General features: G+C 46.2%; 1 protein-coding gene across 6 annotated transcripts in view; it reads left to right on the plus strand.

Moving 5' to 3' along the window:
- katnip (katanin interacting protein) overlaps window positions 1-21,921 on the plus strand; it is a 333,986-nt gene that overhangs the window by 87,391 nt on the left and 224,674 nt on the right. For 5 of the 6 annotated variants that reach the window (XM_072480763.1, XM_072480761.1, XM_072480758.1 and 2 more), the window contains 4 exons: window positions 2,221-2,361; window positions 3,816-4,050; window positions 16,457-16,597; window positions 20,658-20,833. In XM_072480763.1, coding sequence (XP_072336864.1) covers window positions 2,221-2,361; window positions 3,816-4,050; window positions 16,457-16,597; window positions 20,658-20,833 — 693 coding nt within the window. The remainder of the gene's footprint in view (window positions 1-2,220; window positions 2,362-3,815; window positions 4,051-16,456; window positions 16,598-20,657; window positions 20,834-21,921) is intronic. The other variant, XM_072480762.1, reaches the window with a different exon arrangement.

Genomic DNA, 21,921 nt, shown 5'->3' on the forward strand with positions numbered 1-21,921 from the left:
TATTTGGGGTGTGGAGAGCGGGGGGGGAGGAGGCCTGTTTGGGGTGTGTGGAGAGTAGCCGTGTTGGAAAGGGGGGGGGGGGGAGAGGAGGACTGTTGGAAGGGGAGGTGAGGAGGCCTGTTGGAGGGGGGCAGGAGAGGAGGCCTGTTGGAGGGGGGGGGGAGGAGAGGAGGCCTATTGGAGGGGGGGAGGCCTATTGGAGGGGGGGGGGGAAGAGGAGGCCTGTTAGTGGGGTGTGTGGAGAGGAGGCCTGTTAGAGGGGGGGTGGAGAGGAGGCCTGTTTTGGGGGGGGGGGAGGAGGAGGCCTGTTTGGGGTGTGGAGAAAAGGCCTGTTTCGGGGGGGGGGGGAGAAAAAGGAGTCCTGTTGGAAGGGGGGGAATGGAGGCTTGTTGGAGCGCGGGGGAGCAATGGAGGCCTGCTGGAGGGCTGGGGGGGAATGGAGGCCTGTTGTAGGGTGGGGAGATGGAAATGGAGGCCTGGTGGAGGGCGGGGAGGGGGAATGGAGGCCTGTTGGTGGGCGGGGGGAAATGGAGGCCTGTTGGAAGGGGGGTGGATGGAGGCCAGTTGGAGGGCGGGGGGGCAGAGGAGGCCTGTTGGAGGATGGGGAGAGAGAGGAGGCCTGTTGGAGCGTGGGATAAATAGTCTGTTGGAGGGCGGGGGGGAGAGAGGAAGCCTGTTGGAGGGCGGGGGGGGAGGGGTGGGGGGAAGAGAGGAGAGGGGAGGCCTGTTGGAGGGCAGGGAGAATGGGGGCCTGTTGAAGGGCGGGGGTGTGTGGAGAGAGAGGAGGCCTTTTTGAGGTGGGGGGGAAGGAGGCCTGTTCGATAATAATCTTTATTAGTGTCACAAGTAGGCTTACATTAACACTGCAATGAAGTTACTGTGAAAAGCCCCTATTCGCCACACTCCGGCACCTGTTCGGGGACACAGGGAGAATTCAGAATGTCCAATGTAACAGCACATCTTTCTGGACTTGGGAAGGAAACCGGAGCACCCAGAAGAAACCCGCAGACACAGGGAGAACATGCAGTCTCCGCGCAGACAGTGACCCAAGCCGGAAATAGAACCTGGGACCCTGGCGCTGTGCTACCCACAGTTTGGTGGGGGGAGGGGGGGTGGGGGTGGGCAGGAGGCCTGTTTGGTGGAGGGGGGGGAAGAGAGGTGGCCTGTTTTGGGGGTGGGTGGGGGGGGGGGGGGGGCTGTTGCGTGGGGACCCCCTCCGGATCACTGTACTAAGCCAGCTGCTCCAAATGACGGGATTCCAGTGGAATCCGATGAGCTATCCTCCGTGCATGAATTAACATGATGAAGGAGGGAGACCCGTACCTGGGCCCCTCTCCCCGTGCCAGTGGAGACCCGGAGCGAGTCTCTGCACTTTGTCTCCAGAACGGAGAATCCAACCCATTATGTAATCCTAAATTTACTCATTGCTTTTAATATATAACAGATGCCTTGATGTCTTGGGTATTCTGGTCAATGTACTTGGAAGTCATAAGGGTCTTGACTTAAGTTTTCCTTTGGCTCCTGTTATATTGCCGTTAACAGATGTTTTGATAACAACAAATATCATCAATTCAAGAGATTCCTTTGTGCAATCTAAGAAGATCTGAATTATGATTCAGTTATTTGGTTAATTAAATGCCATACTTGCATGTGATTTTCCTTGTTCCTTTCTTTCTTGTGTGTGATCTACCTTTGCTTCAGCTTCATAAATTCCGTCAGTTTTTTCACTGTGTTTTTCCGCAGCCTGTTGCTAAAACTCACTAATTGCTTTCCTGGTTGCAGATTTTTCAGTGACGTTCCAGATATGGACTGTAGATGGGAAACCCTCCTTTTACTGGGAAAAACATCTTAAGCACCATTTAACAGAATGTAAACTGGCTGCTTGAGGTCGGGACATTTATTACAAGAGAAGCAACATGAATTGAAATACGGTCTTTAAAATAAAATAAATGTTCCAAGTTGCTTCATAGAGGTGCAAGAAACAAAAGCATAAAGCTGAGGAACATTGGTGGGAACTGTAATCAAAGTGATGGTCAAAGAGGTAGGTTTTAAAGGGGGATGATTGTGGAGAAGACTGGTTTAGGGAAGGGATGAGGATGGAGCAAAGGTAGATCTAGAGCACTAAGTCTGCGTAAGTGGCTGCCACCGATTTTGTGAAAAATGCTGCCTTTCTCCAGACTATCAGTTATACATACTTTTCTTTTTTCCAATTTCTTGCAGATTCTTGCTGACGATTCTTCCAGGAACAGAGGAAACTCTTGTTTCCTACCAAAGTCTTCCTTCATAAAACCTGGAAGAATATCCGATAAAAGCTGTTGTGAGGGCAATGACAAAATACTCCTGAACATGCAAGATGTTAAGGTGTGTGCTGGCAGTTCAAGTTAACCCCCAGTGTTTAAGTTGCATTTGTCAATGAATGTTTAATTATAAAATTAGCCATAAATAATACTTTAAACTGTAAACTTTAGACCTAATGTTCTTGGGATGTGAGAAATGTTGGAAAACCTGGGTGCAATTCTCCCATCGGGAGACTAAGTCCCGACGCCGGAGTGAAAACCGGAGCGTTTCACTCCGGTGTCTGAGGCCGCTCCCAGCCCCCTATTCTCCCGCCCCCGGGGGGCTAGTAGCAGTGTTGCGTCATTTACGCGCGCCGGCCCTTGGCGCCACGTAAAAGCCGTGTAAATGACGTGGCCGGTGCTGCGTAAATGACGTCAACCACGCATGCACGGGTTGGCCGGCGCTAACCCGCGCATGCGCGGTTGCCGTCCTCCCCGAGGCCGCCCTGCAAGAAGATGTCGGATGGATCTTGCGGGGCGGCGGAGGAAAGGAGGTCCAACTTCAGAGAGGCCGGCCCGCCGATCGGTGGGCACCGAATGCGGGCCAGACCCCTTTTGAGGCCATCCCCGGTGCAGGAATCACCCCCCCCCCCCCCCCTTTTGCACAGGCCGCCCCCGGGCAGCGACCGGGTGTGGACGGTGCTGGCGGGAAGCCGTCGTGTTGGGCAGGACGCTCGGCCCATTCGGGCCGGAGAATCGCCGCTCGCCTGCTGCAAACGGCGAATGCCGATTCTCCCACCGGCCAGCTGTGATTCTCACCGTGCCGGTTTGGGGGGGGGTGGGAGAATCGCATGCGGGTGCTGGGTCGGCGTGGCGGGACTCACGCGGCGCCCCAGTGATTCTCCCACCCGGCGTAGGGGGGGGGGGGTTCCTTATTCATTATCCATCCCTGGTTGCCCTATATCAACGATGCAGTGGTGTCATATGTAAGGTAGACCCTGAAGGACAGAATGATCAAAACGGAACAGAGGAAAGACTTGCATTTATATACCAAGGGATGTTTCAAATGCTTTACAGCCAATTAAATGCTTTTTCAGTCACTGTTGTACTGTAGGAAATGCAGCAGCCTTTTTGCATTCAGCTAGCTCCCACAAATTGCAAACTGTTAATGAGTACATAATCGTGTTCCTTGTGATTGAGGGATAAACATTGGTCAGGACACCTGGGATAATTTCCCTGCTCTTCTATGAAATAGTGACATGGAATCTTTTATGCCCACCTGAGAAAGTAGACGAAGCCTCCATATAACATATCCAAAACATTACACCTCTGGCAGTGAGGGACTCCCTCAGCAGTGCCAGCTTTGATTTTAACTCAAGCCCTGGAGTGGGACTGAAGCTGGGAGCATGTGAATCGGAGGCAAGAGTGCTGTCAACTTAGCCACATCTAATACTGCAGGTATCTTAAGGTTGACATCTTAATAGCTTACTGATCATCGTCTTCATTGATACATTGCTTGAAGTATCACCTGTTCATTAGATGTTGAGAAGAAGCCTGACGCAGACAGCAGAACTCCAGCTTAACAGCGAGAAGAGCATTGACAGTGAAGACTCTGATTCTCTAGAGGATGAGAAGATTGGAGAACAGATTGAACCAGAGAATCTGGAAGATCTACAGCTGAATAAGCTGTCTTTCCAGAAGGGTTCAGAGGCTAAACAGTACAGTCTACATCCAGGAGATCTGATTGTACTTGATTTTGGGCCTGGTACAAAAAGTAAGTTCATAAGATTTCAGAAATGCTGTGCATTTCAACATTAATAGAATTTTGTCTCATATTTAAAATTTGATTCCATAACTTGTGGAACTTTTAATATTTATTTTTTGCTGTTTTATTTTCTTTTGAAGCCATGTTTTATGATCCTTCAGTGAAAAGGATAGTGGGATTAGTTTTGGGTTGCTCTAGCATCGCACTGGAACTCGTAAAGAGCAGTTAGTGACACAGTGGAGCAATTCGCTGTCTCAGGTGCTGTTAAACCTTGATGATATTCATAGCTGCTATACAGCTTCTCACTTTATTTAATGCCAAAAATTTTAAGAAATATTATTTATGAATGTCATACTGCGCAGCTAGGTACTGAGTGTTAGGGGATCTTCACTAGCTGAAAACTGAGTTCTGGATCAGGATATTTAGCAAATTATGGAAAATTCATGAAAAATCGACCACTTTGTGTTCCAGAAGGCCTTGACTCTTCTGAATGGATACAGAGAGATCGTTGCCTACATTGGGTCGCAGTCCACTTAAAGTCCTCCAACTGGTAGACATCCTGGAAATGTTTATCCTGAAGATTTATGTGCGGCCAGAGAGTAGGAGAGAAGAGGGCAGCACGGTAGCATTGTGGATAGCACAATTGCTTCACAGCTCCAGGGTCCCAGGTTCGATTCCCGGCTTGGTCACTGTCTGTGCGGAGTCTGCACATTCTCCCCGTGTGTGCGTGAGTTTCCTCCGGGTGCTCCGGTTTCCTCCCACAGTCCAAAGATGTGCAAGTTAGGTGGATTGGCCATGCTAAATTGCCCTTAGTGTCCAAAATTGCCCTTAGTGTTGGGTGGGGTATTGGGTTATGGGGATAGGGTGGAGGTGTGGACCTTGGATCGGGTGCTCTTTCCAAGAGCCGGTGCAGACTCGATGGGCCGAATGGCCCCCTTCTGCACTGTAAATTCTATGTTCTAACAGAGAAATGGGCAGGTGAAGGCATGCAATCTGGGGAAATTACATAACCTTAATATCATCCTTATCTGTCAGTAACCATAGAGTGCACCCCGAATAGGGTTTGTTGAGATGGCTTTTGTACCCGACACAGATCTATTTCTGCTTTTCCTCTGCCATTAAGTTGCAGTGTTAATGTAAGCTCACTTGTGACACCAATAAAGATTATTATTATTATTAAATGTAACTCTACTAAACCAAAATGGAATATTTGAGAGAATAATCAGAACCATGCAATAGATATATTACTACATTTCCATTCTCTGCACTTAGGATATTATTTGTGACTGTGCTTGAGTTGACATTTTGATAGCATTAAAACTATTAAATAGAGCATTTCCTATGGGTGAAATAAGCTATTTATTGCACAAGTACAAACATTTTGTATTTGCAAATATGATTTAATAATATCTTATTTAACTGAAATGTATAAATGGTGTGATGCTTTTTTAATTGATCAGGATAAGGGGATAAAACAGCAAAGATGAGAATCAAGGTGCATGGAGAACTAAATAACATTAGAACAAAGAGGTAGTCCAGAAAGAGGAGGGATGTGCAAATGTGAAATAAATAGCAGACTAAAGCTGAATTGGAGTGTGTATGGTAAATCCAAGGAGGGTGACAAATAAGGTTGCTGTGCTGCACATGTAAGTTGCCACTGAAACTATACTCTCGTGCCAATGAAGGGCTCAATTAAGGGTAGAAATGGGATCTGACTGTGCCTGGCTACAGTGTGTTCAGAAGAAAAATGAAAAGTAAAAATAGTGGGTATGAGAATGCTTGAAAGTATGATGATGGGGTTAACGATTCAAAGCCAGTATCTAGAGACAGAGAAAGAAGTGATATGCTGCCCGGTGGAGGATGGAGGAGTAAATTGCTAAATAGATTTCTGAAAGGGTGGTAATAATAGGATACTTCAATTTTTCTTAATCTTTCACGGATGTCGGCATCGCTGACAAGATGATTGTTGCCCATCCCTAATTGCCCTGGAATTGACTGGTTTGCCAGCTCACTTCAGAGGGCAGTTAAGAGGCATGCACATGGCTGTGGGTTGGAGTCACATGGTAGATTCCCTAAAGGACATTAGTCAACCAGATTTTTTTTCAACCATCAATAATAGCTAAGATTAACTTCCAGTTCCAGGGGCGGGATTGACAGACCCTCCGCCGGGTCGGAGAATCCCGGGGGGCGGCCCCCGCCGCTCCGACGCCGGCTGCCGTATTCTCTGGCGCCGGTTTTCGTGCAGGGTTTACGCCACGCCGGTTGGTGGCCATTGGCAGCGGCCACCCGGCAATTCTTCGGGCCCCGATGGGCCGAGTGGCCGTCAGTTCCTGGCCAGTCCCGCCGGCGTGAAATTGACATGGTCCCACATGGCGGGACCTGGCTGGTAGCTCGTCTAGTGGAGTCCTTGGGGGGGGGGGGGGGGGGGGGCGCAGAGGGATCCGGCCCCAGGGGGCCCCCACAGTGGCCTGGCCCGCGATCGGGGCCCACCGATCTGCGGGCGGGCCTGTACCGTGGGGGCACTCCTTCCTTCCCCACCGGCCTCTGTAGGGCTCCGCCATGGCCAGCGCGGAGAAGAACCCCCCTGCGCATGCACAGGAACACGCCGGCCGGTCTGCGCATGCGCGGAGCCACACCGGCGGTTCGCATGCGCCAACTCGCGCCAGCCCTTTGGCATGGCGCCAACCCCTCCGGCGCCGGCCTAGCCCCCGGAAGTGCGGAGGATTCCGCAACGTCCGGTTGGCCCGACGCCAGAGTGGTTCGCGCCGTTCTTGGCGCTGACGTCGTGCCATCCCTCCAATTGCGGGAGAATCCCGCCCCAGACTGATTTCAAATTCAACCAGCTACTGCGGTGGGATTTTGAACTTTTGTCCCCAGAGTTTGAGCTTGGATCTCTGGATTACCAGTCGAGTGACATTAACACTGTGCCACCTTCTCCCCAAATGAAAAGTCAAGGACAGGGAGGAGCTTTTGGCGATGAGAGCACTCTCTCGATTATTATGCTTCCAACCCAATCAAGAAAGAGGTATTGCTGGATCTGTTTCCGAGGAGTGATGTGGGGCATGTTGCAATGGGGAGCATTTGGGAAACCATGATCACAATATAGGCGATGGAGCTAATTTCAGTGAGTTAAAAAATGATCAGCCTCGGCTGGGTTGAAAACAAAGATCGGAAGGTACATCAGTAAATGAGAGTTTCAAGGAAAAGGTATCGTGAGAATGCAGATTAAGCACACCCCCATGAAATGAAATGAAAATGAAATGAAAATCGCTTATTGTCACAAGTAGGCTTCAAATTAAGTCACTGTGAAAAGCCCCTAGTCGCCACATTCCGGCGCCTGTTCGGGGAGGCTGGTACGGGAATTGAACCGTGCTGCTGGCCTGCCTTGGTCTGCTTTAAAAGACAGCTCTTTAGCCCTGTGCTAAATCAGCCTCCATGAGGGGGAAAGGAAGGCCATTCAAAGCCAGAACTTGCTGAATGAATTAAAAGTTGTCATTAAAATGAAACAGAAAAAGGAAGCTTATTATAAATGCCAAGTTCAGTAGAGAATGAAGCAGAACGCAGGTGCAGAGGAGAACTGGTGTGGGAAATAAGAGAAGCTAAGGAAGTGAGAAAAGATTAGCAAATAACAGTAGTTTAAATAAATAGTAAAAGAAGAATCGTTGGAAGGCTGATTCGACATGAAAAAGGAAATCATTATGTTGAGACAGAGAGAGCATGGTTGAGTATTTTGCACCTGACTTCACAAAAGAGAAGGATGGTGCTCACAATGCCAAAGTAAAGGAGACGGCAATTGAGGAAATTGGATCCGATAAAAATAGAGGATATCCTTAAAATATTGGCAGCACTCAAACCAAAATATTTCCTGATCCGGATAGGATGCATTCTAGGTTGCTCAAGTTAGTATGGGTGGACATAAATGGAGACTGTAAGCAGAACCTTGCAATCCTCCTTCGATATGCAATGGTACCAGAGAACTGAAAGGTTTTTTTTTAAAAAGTGGGAGGCCTGTCAATTAATGTCGGTGGTGGGGGAACTTGTGGAGATCATCATCTGGGAGAATGTTGCTTGTCACCGGGAAGAATATGGATTAATGAATGAAAGCATCCATGGCAAATAGTCTATGACAAACTTGATTTGAGTTTTTCAGTGAAATAGTGGGTAAATGAAGGTGGTGCAATTGTGCGTATGGATTTTCAAAACATATTTGGTAAAGTACTGTATAATGGGTGTGTTACCAGCATCATTGCCCTTCAGATTACAGGGAGTTGTGGCAACATGAATCCAAAATTGGGTAAAAGACAGTAGAGGTGTACAGTTGTTTTTCAGACAAGAGGGGAGTAAATAGTAGGTCAATATTAGGAGTACTGCTCTTTCTGATGTATGTCCATGACCTGGATTTGGTTGTAGCAGGGAAAATTGCAAAAGTACAATTACTACTTGTAATTGTAGTACACAGTGAGGAGGATATAGAAGACTTCAGGAGGGCAGACTAATGAAATGGGCAGGCACGAAGTGAATGATAGTAAAAATGTCAAATTATGCAATTTGGAAGAATCACGAAGGGTAATATAAACTAAATGGTACAATTTTAAATGAAAAATCGGAACAGAGATCCCTGGGGGTTCCCATATACATTTATTTGGTCAGACAAGTTGATGAGGCTGTGTTTTTAAATAAAAAAATGCAGGAGACCTTGGGCTTTATAATTAGTCGCGTCATGTGAGGAGGTTATGCTGAACCGTTATAAATCACTGCTTGGGTCTCAGTTGTATTATTGTGACCAATTCTGGGCATCACAGAGAAGGGTGTTAATATCTTGAGCACAGAGACAATTTACTGGAATAATACTGAGGATGAGACTTCAATTAGGTGAAACATAGAACATAGAACATCACAGCGCAGTACAGGCCCTTCGGCCCTCGATGTTCGCCGAGCTGTGAAACCACTCTAAAGCCCATCTACACTATTCCCTTATCGTCCATATGTCTATCCAATGATCATTTGAATGGAGATGGAAGAAGCTGGGATTTTTGTCTTTTGAGCAGACAAGCTTATGAAAGTGGTGTTCAAAATTCTGAAACTTTTCAAAAGATAGGAAGAACCTGCTTCCACTGGTAGGATGGTTGATGACCAGAGAAGCAAGGAGGAGACTGGAGATATTTTTTACACATTGATTAATGCTGATCTGGAATGCAGTCCAGTGCCTGAAAGAGGGGTGGAAGTGGACTCCGTCGTAGTTTGATAAAGGGAATGGGATTTATATTTTTACTGAGAATTTATAGCACAGTAAAAACCATTCATCCCAGCTGCTCTCTGCCATTGTTTAAGCATTGCACAAGCTGTCTCCCAGAACTGTTCATTTACTGAAGGTTGACAGTGGTTAAGTTTCTGCCCCTGTTTGTTAGTTTGTGCGAATGGACCGATTTCAACTAAACCTGGCAGATGGTGTGGCTCAAGAAAGAGCTTTTTGTGAAGATGATGATCCTGCTCCTAGATTTTTTAATATGATCCTTTATTATTGGGAAATGGAGCAAATTGACTTTTTCTCTTTTAAAATATTGTGGGTTGTTTTATTCTGAATGTTGTCAATTGATTTGGAATAGAGTCATAGATATTTACAGCATAGAAACAGGCTCTTCGGCCCAGCTTGTCCATGCCGCCCAGTTTCTATCACTAAGCTAGTCCCACTTGTCCACTTCTGGCCCATATCCCTCTATACCCACCCTACCCACTAACTGTTTTTAAAGGAAAAAATTGTACTCGCCTTTACCACTGCCTCTGGCAGCTTGTTCCAGATGCTCACCACCCTCTCTGTGTGAAAAAAATTCCCCTCTGGTCTCTTTTGTATCCCCCCTCCCCCCCCCCCCCCCCACCCCACCCCCTCACTTTAAATCTATATCCTCTAGTTCTAGACTCCTCTCTCTTTGGGAAAGGATATTGACTGTCTACCTTATCTCTGCTCCTCATTCAATGTTGTCGGTTGTTTCAGCTGCTGTGGTGTAATTTGTCAACATTTTAGCAGAGTTTTCACAGCAGGTTGTTAGCAGGGTGGCCTGATGGGCATGTCTCCTCACCGAGATGGAAGCTCTTGGTTTAAAAAAAATAAGCTTTGTTGTTACAGAACATCAACCAACTTTTACAGATGCACCATAGAAAGCATCCTATCTGGCTGCATCACAGCCTGGTATGGCAACTGCTTAGCCCAATACCACAAGACTGAACCCCCTTAATTTGTATTTGCCCTTTTCCAGTCGAAGAAAGTCATATAAGTCCCCCGGCCAGGCCGCCACCCTCGGCTGCGTTGCTGACCGCCACTCCCAACAAAATTCTTCGCCAGGCAATCAGAGAGAAGGAGGCCACAATGTCGGCCCTCCTCCCCTCCATCAGCACCAGCTTCTCCGATATCCTGAATGTCGCCACCAAGGGTTTCGTTTCGGTTTGTGCTTTGGACTGCAGTAGAAAAAGGGCTGTGTTTCCCTGTTTTCTCTGTTGTTATTTTAAAGCGGTTCCAGGGAACTGAAAGCACATTGGGCGTGGCAAACTGCCTCGGTAACTTTAAAGATAGAGTTGCTTTCCGGAAGGAGTTTTGAACCTGCTGGTTGGAACTGGAACATAATCTCAGTGAAAGGACCAGTCCCATTCAAGTGAGATTACAGTGTGCTGGGCCACGCCCTTGAAAGGGGTTTTGGTTTATTGGATTTTGTATTGAATTGGAACAGCTACTTAGGGGGATTCATTAAGAGTTATATACATAGATTACTGAAGCTGTTGTGTGTTGTTTTATGTTTGCGATTGATAACAAATTCTTGATGAGTGTTTTATATATGTTATCTACATTCTTATAATAAATTTGTTTCGATAAAAGTGCCTTGGAAGTCTGATGAATCTGTTGCTAACTTTTGGTTGGCTCTTAATTCGTAATTTGCTCTGTTTGTTTAACCTTTGCTCTACAGTCGCCAGGTATCTTTATGACACCGCCACGAGGTTCAAGTTCAAGTAATGATCAATAACTCAACACACCAATTAGTAAGATTCAAATCAAAACACATTTATTATACGCAGTAAATCACTACTCATGCATAAACTCTATTTTCTAGACTATTCCTATCACTAAAAGGCCTATACTTAGCTTCGGAATTGGCCCACCAGGTCAGGGGAACAAATGGCCTTTCGTTCAGGTCCTGAGTCTGCAGGATTCAAAAGCTGGTATGGACTTGTAGCTCGGAGCGCCTATCTCGTAGCGAGCGTTAACTGGAGACTTACTTGGTTGGTGCGGCAGCTTGGACAGGCCACTCTCATGGGTTGATTCAAGTTGCTGAGTGACCCTGCCAAAGAAGGACGATTTGAACTTGGGGGCTTTACTTTATAGTCCCCAGGGGCTTCCCGCCCTTCGGGGTGGACCCCGTACCTGGTTCCAAATGATTGGACTGCGTTCCGATCATTTGGATCGATTTCTCCAATACTGGAGTTGTTCCCTGATCGCTGGGCGGTCCCTAAATGTCCTTGGCCTTCCTTTGTCTTGGCTCCTGCTGGCGCCGAGGAGTCTGGCTTGGCTTTATTCACCTTAAGTGTTGCAATTGTGCCTGGGAATCGCTCATTACTATGCAGATGGCTGCTGGTTTCAGTGTTGTCTGGTTTTTGCAAGTTTCAATACACATTATTTCTGCACTTGCTAGTCTTTGCCTGTGTTGGCTGAATTTCCCTTCAGTCTTTGCGGTTCTCCAATTTAAGTCGGGAAGTGGCCAACCCAGGTGGCTACAAACCACACCTGAAGTGAAGGCTCTTGTGCTCATCCTAGCCAAATTCAACATAAAAGTTATAGGTCAGGTGGGCTTCATTGTACACTTTTGAGATTCTAAGCCCTGGCCCATAACATAATCATATCCAGTTTTCAAAAGAAGGCCTTCAGTATAAAGATCGGAAGTGTCTGGAATATGAACAGGAACCTCGGCAGAACTTTCGTCTTCACCACTTGGACCCTCCCTGCCAGAGTCAAAAGCAATGTGCCCCACCTCTTCAGATCCTCCCCCAGCTTTGTTAGATTCCATTTATGTAGCAGAGCCCATTCCTCGCCACCTGAATCCCCAGGTATCTAAACCTGTCTCTGGCCACCTTGAATGGCAACCCCCCTAGATTGGCTCGCCGACCCAACTCTTTCACCGGGAACACTTCGCTTTTCCCTACATTTAGCTTTTATGACGTGAACGCCCCAAACTCCCCCAACAGGCCCATGATCCTCTCCATGCTCTCCAGCGGGTCTGAAACATACAATGTAGGTTGTCCGCATATAGCGACACCTGGTGCTCCCTTCATCCCTTCGTAATCCATTACCACTCTTGTCGACCCCCTAAGAGCCGTTGGCAGAGGCTCTATCGCTAGCGTAAACAACAACGGCGACAGTGGGCACCCTTGCCTTGTTCCCCTGTGCTGTTCAAAGTTTTGTGAGCACATGTCATTGGTCCGTACACTCGCCTTCAGTGCCAAGTATAACAGCCGCACCCATGCCACAAACCCAAACATCAGCCAAAACCCGAACCTTCCCAGGACCTCAAACAGGTACTACTACTCAACCCGGTCAAATGCCTTCTCCGCATCTATGGACACAACTACCTCCGATACCGGAGCTCTCTAAGGGGTCATGATCATATTTAACAACCTCCTTATATTACTGGAAAGCTGCCTGACCTTTATGAAACCTGCCGAACCCTCCACAACGACCCCAGGGACAACACCTTCCATCCTTCCTTGCACTAACTTAGCCAGCACTTTCACATCTGTATTTAACAGCCATGTAAAGAACAAAGAACAATACAGCACAGGAACAGGCCCTTCGGCCCTCCAAGCCTGTGCCGATCACGTGTCCTATCTAGATCAACCGCCTGTATCCTTCTATACCCTGTCTGTTCATGTGCCTATCCAGATAAGTCTTAAAGGTCACTAACGTATCTGCCTCAACCACCTCACTTGGCAGTGCATTCCATGGGCCTATACGACCAACATTCCAACAGGTCTTTCCCCTTCTTTGGTATTAATGTGATCGTTGCCTGCATCATCGTCTCCGGCAGCTCCTCCTTCTCCAATACCTCATTAAATGCCCCAAGAGATGTGGCGCTAGGTCCATCGCAAACTCCTTATAGAATTCCGCTGGATGACCATCGGGCCCCGGGGCCTTCCCCGGCTTCATATCCCTTATACTGTCCAATACCTCCCTTAGCCCAAGGGCTCCTCTAGCATCTGCCTTTTCTCTTCCTCCAACTGTGTAACTCCAGTTAGTCTAAAAACCGTCCCCTATCCCCCTCTTCACCCCCCCTTGGGTCCGCCCTGTACAGTTCCTTATAATAATCCCGAAACGCCTCGTTTATCTTCCCCAACTCTGACACCACACCCCCTGTCCCAGTCCGAATCTTCAATATTTCCCTGGACGCAGCCTGCCTCCGCAGCTGATGCGCTAATATTTGACTCGTCTTCTCTTCGTATTTGCACTGCACCCCACTTGCCCTACGCAGCTGTCCTACCGCACCTCCCTGTCGTCAACCTATCAAATTGCCCCTGCAATGTTTTCTCCTCGCCAATCCCTCCATGGTGGGCGCCCTCGAGTAATCCTCAACTATCTCGTTAATTAGCCGTTCATATTCCTCCTTCCTTTCCCTATCCGCATGTGCCTTGAATGAGATAATTTCCCCCTCCTCCCCTCCCCCGGACCACCGCTTTTCGAGCTTTCCAAAATGTGGCCGCTGACACCTTCCAGTTTTGGTTCAGTTCTACAGAATCTTTAATTACTGCTTGCTCTTTATCACAAAACCCTCTATCTGCCAACAACCCTGAATCGAGCCTCCAACTTGGCCTCTGATCCCATCCCGATCTATGCTGAGTCTCCAGCCAATGGGGCGCATGATCCGAGACTATTATCCTCGCGTACTCTGCCCCCTCCACCTCAACCAAAACTTCCTGACTCAGCACTAAAAAGTTGAATGCACCCGATGAACATGTGAGAGAAAGGAATACTCATAGAATCATAGAATTTACAGTGCGGAAGAGTGCCATTCGGCCCATCGACTGCACCAGCCCATGGAAAGAGCACCCTACTCAAGGCCAGGCTTCTACCCCATCCCCACAACCCAGCAACCTGACCCAACCTTTTGGACACTAAGGGGCAATTTAGCGTGGCCAATCCACCTAGCCTGCACATCTTTGCACTGTGGGAGGAAACCGGACCACCCGGGAGGGGGGGGGGGGGACACAGCCGTCCCCTTACAAACTTTTCTCCCCTGCTACCCTTTTGGTCAACCCAACAGAAAAAAGAAAACCCCTCCACATCAGAGGAAAAGAAAAAAAAAACTTCCTCCAACCCCCGCTCTCCCCATATTTCCATTATTCCAGAGTGCCAGCGCCTCCGCTTCCCAAAAGTATTCTGTTCTTCCCCCAGTTTGTGCTCCTTGATAAAGTCATTGGATGCTTCTGGGGTCTCAAAATAATATTTCCGGCATTCACAAGTCACCATAGTTTTGCCGGGTAGAGCACCCCAAACCTCATCTGCCGTTGATATAACACTGCCTTGGACTGTTGAACCCAGCATGCCATTTTGCCAGTTCAGCTCCAGTGTCTTAGTATATTTGGACCTTGTTCCCCTCTCTTTTGCTGTTCTGCTTCTCCCTGGCTCACTTGCAAGATCTTCTCTTTCTCAACAAATTGTGGAGTCTCGCGATCACCGCCCGCGGCGGCTCCCCAGCTCTTGGCTTCTGCCTCAGAGACCTGTGTGCTCTGTCCACCTCAGAGACCTTGTCCAGCACCCCCTCCGCCACCAGCCCTGCCAGCATCCTCGAAACGTACCTTGTGGCACTCGCACTTTCCAGTCCTTCAGGCAGGCTCACTATCCGCAGATTATGCCTCCTCGACCTGTTTTCATGCTCCTCCACCTTTGCTCTCAACGTCTTGCAAATGTCTCATAAGAGCCCCACCTCCGCCTCCAGTGTCACCACTCTGTCACTTGTGTTCAGAGATCTCCCTCTCGATCTCTCGGATCTGCGACCCCTGTGCCTCCAGACATTTTTCCACCCTCTCCATCAAGCTCTTCAGGAGTGCCTCTGCCCCTTCGATGGCCTTCGAGCGATCCTCCCGCATTTCCTTCCTCTGCTGGCGGAACTCTTCCTTGATGAAGGCCATCAACTGCTCCATCTGGGGCTTTGCTATTGCACTGGCCTTTCCCCCTCCTCCATCCTTCCACTGGCTGCTGTGCCACACGTCCCTTCCAACTCCTTCACCTTCTGCCAGGTTTGGTAACCAGCAGACATACCACTGCCGGGTTGAACTTCTCCGATCTTCAGCTATACTTTTCCGTCGAAGTTGCACCTGATTTCAGGCAAAAAGAGCTCTTTTCTACGCCTTAAAGCAGGAGCTGCCCTATGTGCGACCACTCACACTTGGCCGCCACCGGAAGTCCTCCTTCCTGCATTTTAATCACTCTTCATAACATAGTGTTGGTAAACTTTAACATGATGAAATCATCTTGAAATTCATAATAAACCTATTGGAATTTGTTGAAAAACACCAACTAAAAGCTAAATTGTTTAATGTGTCCTTAAACTTTATTATTTCAAAAGCTTTTTATCCATTGTGATGAATGGAGTTGATGTTGCTTTCCAAGGTTAAATATTCTTCTGTACCGTGGGTCAGTTTAGCTCAGTTGGCTGGACAGCTGGTTTGTGACTCCGAGCAAGGCCATCTGCGCGGGTTCAATACCCATACTGGCTGAGTTCATAGATGAAAGCCCGCCTTCTCAACCTTGCCCCTCACCTGAGGTGTGGTGATCCTCAGGTTAAATCACTACCAGTCAGCTCTTCCCCCTCAAAGGGGAAAGCATGGCGACTTTACTTTTTAACTTTATTCTTTTATACATATAGCAGCACTAAGTCGTCAATGTGAAATATAATCTAATTTCTTACTAATCAATGGATAGCTTAACCACAGTGTGGGACAATAAGTCATGTCGATTAGAAAGGCTTTAGGCTAAAATCCTGGTCTGAGGACTTTGAACATGTATCAGTGCTTCTGTCCAGTTGATAGATGATGGATGATTATTTGGGATTTGTTGAGAGGACTGCTATTTATAATTTCATTATATAATGTAATTGAATCATAATAACCTGCAGGGTAGGGCAATAGGGAGCGAAAAGGGGAGTGGGCCTAATTGAATAGCTACTCAAAAGAACTGGCACAGGCATGTATTAGTTACTTTTGTGCTGTATGGTTTCATTTTAACATGCTTGTGTCCTTCCGTCAGAAGGGGAAAGAACAAAAGGAGTCAGATTGGAGGGGAGTAGAATTAGTCAAACTATCTTACATTGTAATGTATGTTAACAAGGAATATAGGTTTGGATTTAAAACAGATTATTCATGAATGCATCATTTGCAGGCAAACGAAAAGAGCGAATTCTAACAGTAACAAGGAAAGATGATGTAGAATGCTACATTCCTGTGAAGCCCACTATGGTGAAAAGTAAATCTTTTGATAGATTTGCATCTCCTAACCAAGATGGAACAGATCTGATTTCAAGTAAGATTTTATTCTACTTGTGGGAGAGTGTCTTTAGAATTGACATCCTTGGCAACTTGTAAGGAGATGTTACAATTTAAACTTTGAGAATCGTGGATAATTTTCAGACAAATATTTGAACACTTGAGCAGCCATTTAGAGATTTTTCTTTGCATTTTAGTTTTAAGAAGTATTGAAATACAAATCCTTAACATAGAGTACTCCGGTTTTGTTCTTTTGCCATTCATTTTTACTGGAAAATGTTTTTTTTTTCAGACACTTACTGCCCTATTCAGTTACATAGTACCACAAACTATTGGCACAATTGACACTCACTTATTTGATTTGTTCATGGCATGTGGCATTACCGATAAGGTGATATTTATTGTCCATACCTATTTGCCATTGAGAAGATGGTGTGAACCACTTCTTGAAATGCTAGGGTCCATGTGGTGTAAAGTAAACCCACTGCTGTTAGGTAGGGTAGTTTTTAAAAATTTGTTTACAGGATGTGGGTGTCGCTGGTTAGGTCAGCATTTATTGCCCACCCCTAGTTGCCCTTCAGAAGGTGGTGGTGAGTTGCCTTCTTGAACCGCTGCAGTCCTTGAGGAGTAGATGCATACGCTGTGCTGTTTGGGAGAGAGTTCCAGGATGTTACCCCAGTGACGGTGAAGGAACGGGATATATTTCCAAATCAGGGTGGTGAGTGACGTGGAGGGGAGCAATCAAGCGGGCTGCTTTGTCCTGGATGATGTCGAGCTTCTTGTGTTGATGGAGCTACACTCATCCAGGCAAGTGGAGAGTATTCAATTGCATTCCTGACTTGTGCCTTGTAGATGGTGGATAGGCTTTGGTGATCATGTGACGATGAAAGAACAGTATTGTATTTCCAAGTTCGGATGGTTTATGGTTTGCGGGTGGACCTCGGGTGGTAATGTTACTCTGAATCTGGTGCCCTTGTCCTTCTAGGCGATAGAGGTTGTTAGTTTGGATGGTGCTGTTGAAGGAGCTTTGGTAAGTTGCTACAATGCACCTTGTGGATGGTACAGTTGCAACTGTGCTGTGGTGGTGGAGGGATTGAATGTTGGAGGTTTAGATCAAGTGGGCTGCTTTGTGTTGGATGGCGTCAAACATCTTGAGTATTTTATATTGTTGGAGCTGCACTCATCCAAGCCAGTGGAGAGTATTTCATCACACTCTTGACTTGAGCCTTGTAGATGGTGGATGGGCTTTGGTGAATCAGGAGGTTCCTCATTGCAGAATTCCCAGACTCTGACCAACAACAATAAAATAAACCAGGAATACTTTAACTAAGACAATTGCTATACACAGTATCTGTAACTTTACCCAGTTACAAACTTTATTTCACGAACTACATAGATAATTCTCCTCAAGCTTTACACAACATCTTATAGATATTTAAAATGTATTTTTAAAATCCAATAAAATCCAGGCAGTTATATCTCTTTGGGATTTGATTCTGAGTTTAAAAAAAAACCTAGCTTCTTAAGATAGACTTTCTTCACAGAGCCGGCTTGCTGGGAGTTATACGGCTATTCCTGCTGTGGCTAAGGTCGAAAGCAGCTACCCTTGCATAGGTTTAATCATATCTTGATGTCCAGTTTTTCCTTTTTGATCTTTCTCTATCTGAATTAATCTCTTCAGAAGTAAAACTTAAGTACATTTATTTTGTGAGTCTACCTTTTTAGTGTAAATGCCAAGTTCACACCTTGTCTCCTCCTTTGAACCTCTAACCCCTTATTCAAACCCTTTATGTTCTGTTCCCCATTGTTAGCAGCTTGCCTGAGGTGAACATGTGTTTGCAGTGTTGCTAAGGTCATCAGTATATCAGCATAATGAAACTGTCCCTTTAAGCAGCTTACATTTTACAATAGTTTTTAAAAATATGTAACTAGAAAAAAATGCCAAATTATTGGATTTCCCTCTTATTTCATGTTCTCACTATTTTTCCTGACACCGTCATCGTTAAGACCTCCTATTTGCACCTGTGTAACATTGCCTACCTCCACTTCAGCTTATCCATTCCAAAACTCATCCATGCTTTTGCTACCTCCAGACTTGACTGTTGTAGCATACTGCTCCCCACCCTCCCATGTTCTAATCTGTGTAGACTACTGGTGATTCAAATTTCTCTTGTCCGTGTCCTAATCTCGCCAAATATTATTCACCCATACCCCTCTGCTTACTGGCCTATTCTGGCTAATGGTTAAATACTGTATTAATTTTAAATTTGTCGTCCTTATTTTCAAATCCTTTCTTGTCATTGATCCCTCTTTATATCTGCAATCCTCTGAGGTACCTGCACTCCTCTAATTCTGTTTTTTTGGCATTCCAAGTAATAACAGCTTCACAATTGGTGCCTCAAGTTGCCTAGGCTCTAGGCTCTGGAATTCACTGCCAAAACATTTATCTTTCTTCCTTTAATGACACTCTTTGAAGGATAGCACAGTGGTTAGCAGTGCTGTCTCACAGCACCAGGGAACCCGTTTCAATTCCAGACTTGGGTGACTGTGTGGAGTTTGCACTTTCTCCCCGGGCCTGCATGGGTTTCTCCTGGGTACTCATGTTTCCTCCCACGGTCCAAAGATGTGCAGGGTTGGGTGGATTGACCATGATAAAATTTCCACTTAGCTTCCAGAGATGTGAAGGTTAAGTGAGGTTATGGGGATAGGGCTAGTGAGTGAGCCTAAGTAAGGTGCTATTTCAGAGGATTGGTGCATACTCAATGGGCCGAATGGCCACCTCCTGCACTGTATGATTCTATGGAACCTACCTTTTTGACCCAGTATTCAGACATCAGTCCTGATATCTCCTTGCCCAGTTCAGTTTCAAATTTTATTTTGTAACGCCAATGACTCGAAACATTAGCTCTTTTCTCTCCCTACAGATGCTGCCAGACCTGCTGAGATTTTCCAGCATTTTCTTTTTCGCTTCTCTTCCTCTTTTCCATCAACCCATTCCTATCAATTTGCAAAGCAAAACACAGTTAATGCACAATTTACCGTACTAAATAGAAACATGGAAAATAGGAGCAGAAGTAGGTCATTAGGACCTTTGGGCCTGCTCTGCCATTCAATATGCCCATAGCTGACCCTTTATATCAACGCCATACTCCCGTACTCTCCCCATACCTCTTGATGCTAGAAATCTACCTATTTCCTTCTTCAACATATTCAGTGATTTGGCTTCTACGGCCGTTGGTGGTAGAGAATTCTACAGATTCACTCCCTCTGAATGAAGAAGTTACTCCTCATCTCAGCCCTAAATGGCCAACCACGTATCCTGAGATTGTGATCCCTTGTTTTGCCCCACCCCCAACCAGAGGAAACAACACCCTGCATCCAGCCAAGCCAATCCAGCCTTGTCAGAATTTAATACTTTTCACAAGATCTCCTCTCATTCTTCTAAATTCCAGTTGAGCCAAAATGTCCTTGTATGACAATCCTGCCATCCCAGGAATCAGTCTTTGCTGCACTCCCACCATGGAAAGCATATCCTTTCATGGAAAAGGAGACCAGAACACACAATACTCCAGGTGTGGCCTTAGCAAGGTCCTGTACAGCTGCCAACAGACACCCTTGCTCCTCTACTCAAAGTCCACTCGCAATGAAGGCCAACATACTATTTGCCTTCTTAACTGTTTGCTGTACCTGAATGCTTGATTTCAGTGACTGGTATACAAGGACATCCAGGTACTTTCAGCCACCAACATTTCCCAATCTGTCACCATTTAAATGATATTCTGCCATTCTGCGTATCTGTCTGAAGTGGATAACTTGCCACTTATCCACGTTATGCAGCATCTGGCATATATTTGCTCACTCTCTCAACTTGTTTAAATCACCTTGAAGCCTCTTAACATCCTGCTCACCACCCATATTCCCATCAAATTGTGTGTCATCGACAAACTTGGAAATATATGTTAAATATTACATACAATTGAATTCTAGGTCTTGCATCCTGATTTTATTTCTCAGCATAAATGTCCTTGCTACAACTCTATTTTTAAACCTTGATTTGTGTAATCGGTAATAGTAACAAGTTTTGTTCATTTATTTAGACCAAGAGTGTCGTCAAGAGAGGATACTTTCTGCTGTAAGAAGGAATATCTTCCAGGTGAAGGATCCAGAATTATCTGCTTCTAGTGTCTTTCAAGCCATGCAGAAAGAAAATGAAGATGTGCTGAACAGTGTAGAAAAGCAGAGAACGATAAAAACGCCCCTATGTTGGCAAATGGTATGCAATAACAAGAGAAAACTGAATTGTCAGGGATTTTGAAGTACATGCTGATTATAGGATGGGTTGAACTTATTTCTTGACAGCCTTGCAGAAATTGTTCAAGTATTCTCTACTCGCAAGTGCTACAAAGGTCATGGACATTGGAATTTAAATTTACTGCAAAGAGATTTATCAGAATGGGGAGTTTGGAACCTGATCAGCCATCCTTCAGAGGAAGAAAGCAATTTCAACTCGGGTCAATTGGTTGTGTAGATTCCTAGAATCCCTACAGTACAGAAAGAGGCCATTCGGCCCCTCGAGTCTGTACCAACATTTTGACCTAGGCCCAATCACCCGCCCTATCCCGTAACTCCACCTAACCTTTTGGACATTAAGGAGCAATTTAACAAGGCCAATCCACCTAACCACATCTTTGGACTGTGGGAGGTAACGGGAGCACCCGGAGGAAACCCAAGCAGACACGGGGAGAACGTGCAAACCCCACACAGGCAGTCACCCGAGGCTGGAATTGAGCCCGGGTCCCTGGTGCTGTGAGGTAGCAGTGCTAACCGCTGTGCCACCGTGTAGTTTCAATGTTTCCTATCAATTGTATTTGAGGGCAGGATTAGAGACTCTGTACCACTGTCCCATAGTACGCTAAAGTCCATTTGTGTTAGAATGCCCATTCGGCCATACTACACAGTGCGGTAGGTCTTCCTATTCTGAGGATTGGGTTAAGCACTTTTTAAGTGTTTTTATTGGTTTTCACAGTTTTAGGTTACACATCCCCATTCATACTTTTATGTTTTCAGGTTTGTTGAGCCAAAGAGAAATTAATATTTACAAGTGTGCAATAGGCCAATGAAAAATGCGAAGAAAGAGAGAAAGAAACACAAACCATATTCAAGCAAGGAGCATTATAAATATTTACAACCCCACCCCCGGTGGCTGTAGATCCTATTTGGCCATTCTGCCATCTGCCATCGTGTATATTGCCCAGTGTGCTGATGTTGTATCTGTCATTCCCGCTCAGCCACCTGTGTCCTGTGGTCTTTTTTTAATGGGTTTTTGCTCCTTTCTCCCCCCTTTCGCTTCCTTTTTCCCCC

Source organism: Scyliorhinus torazame, chromosome 17 (assembly GCF_047496885.1).
Source record: "Scyliorhinus torazame isolate Kashiwa2021f chromosome 17, sScyTor2.1, whole genome shotgun sequence".
In the NCBI taxonomy this organism is placed as follows: domain Eukaryota; kingdom Metazoa; phylum Chordata; class Chondrichthyes; order Carcharhiniformes; family Scyliorhinidae; genus Scyliorhinus; species Scyliorhinus torazame.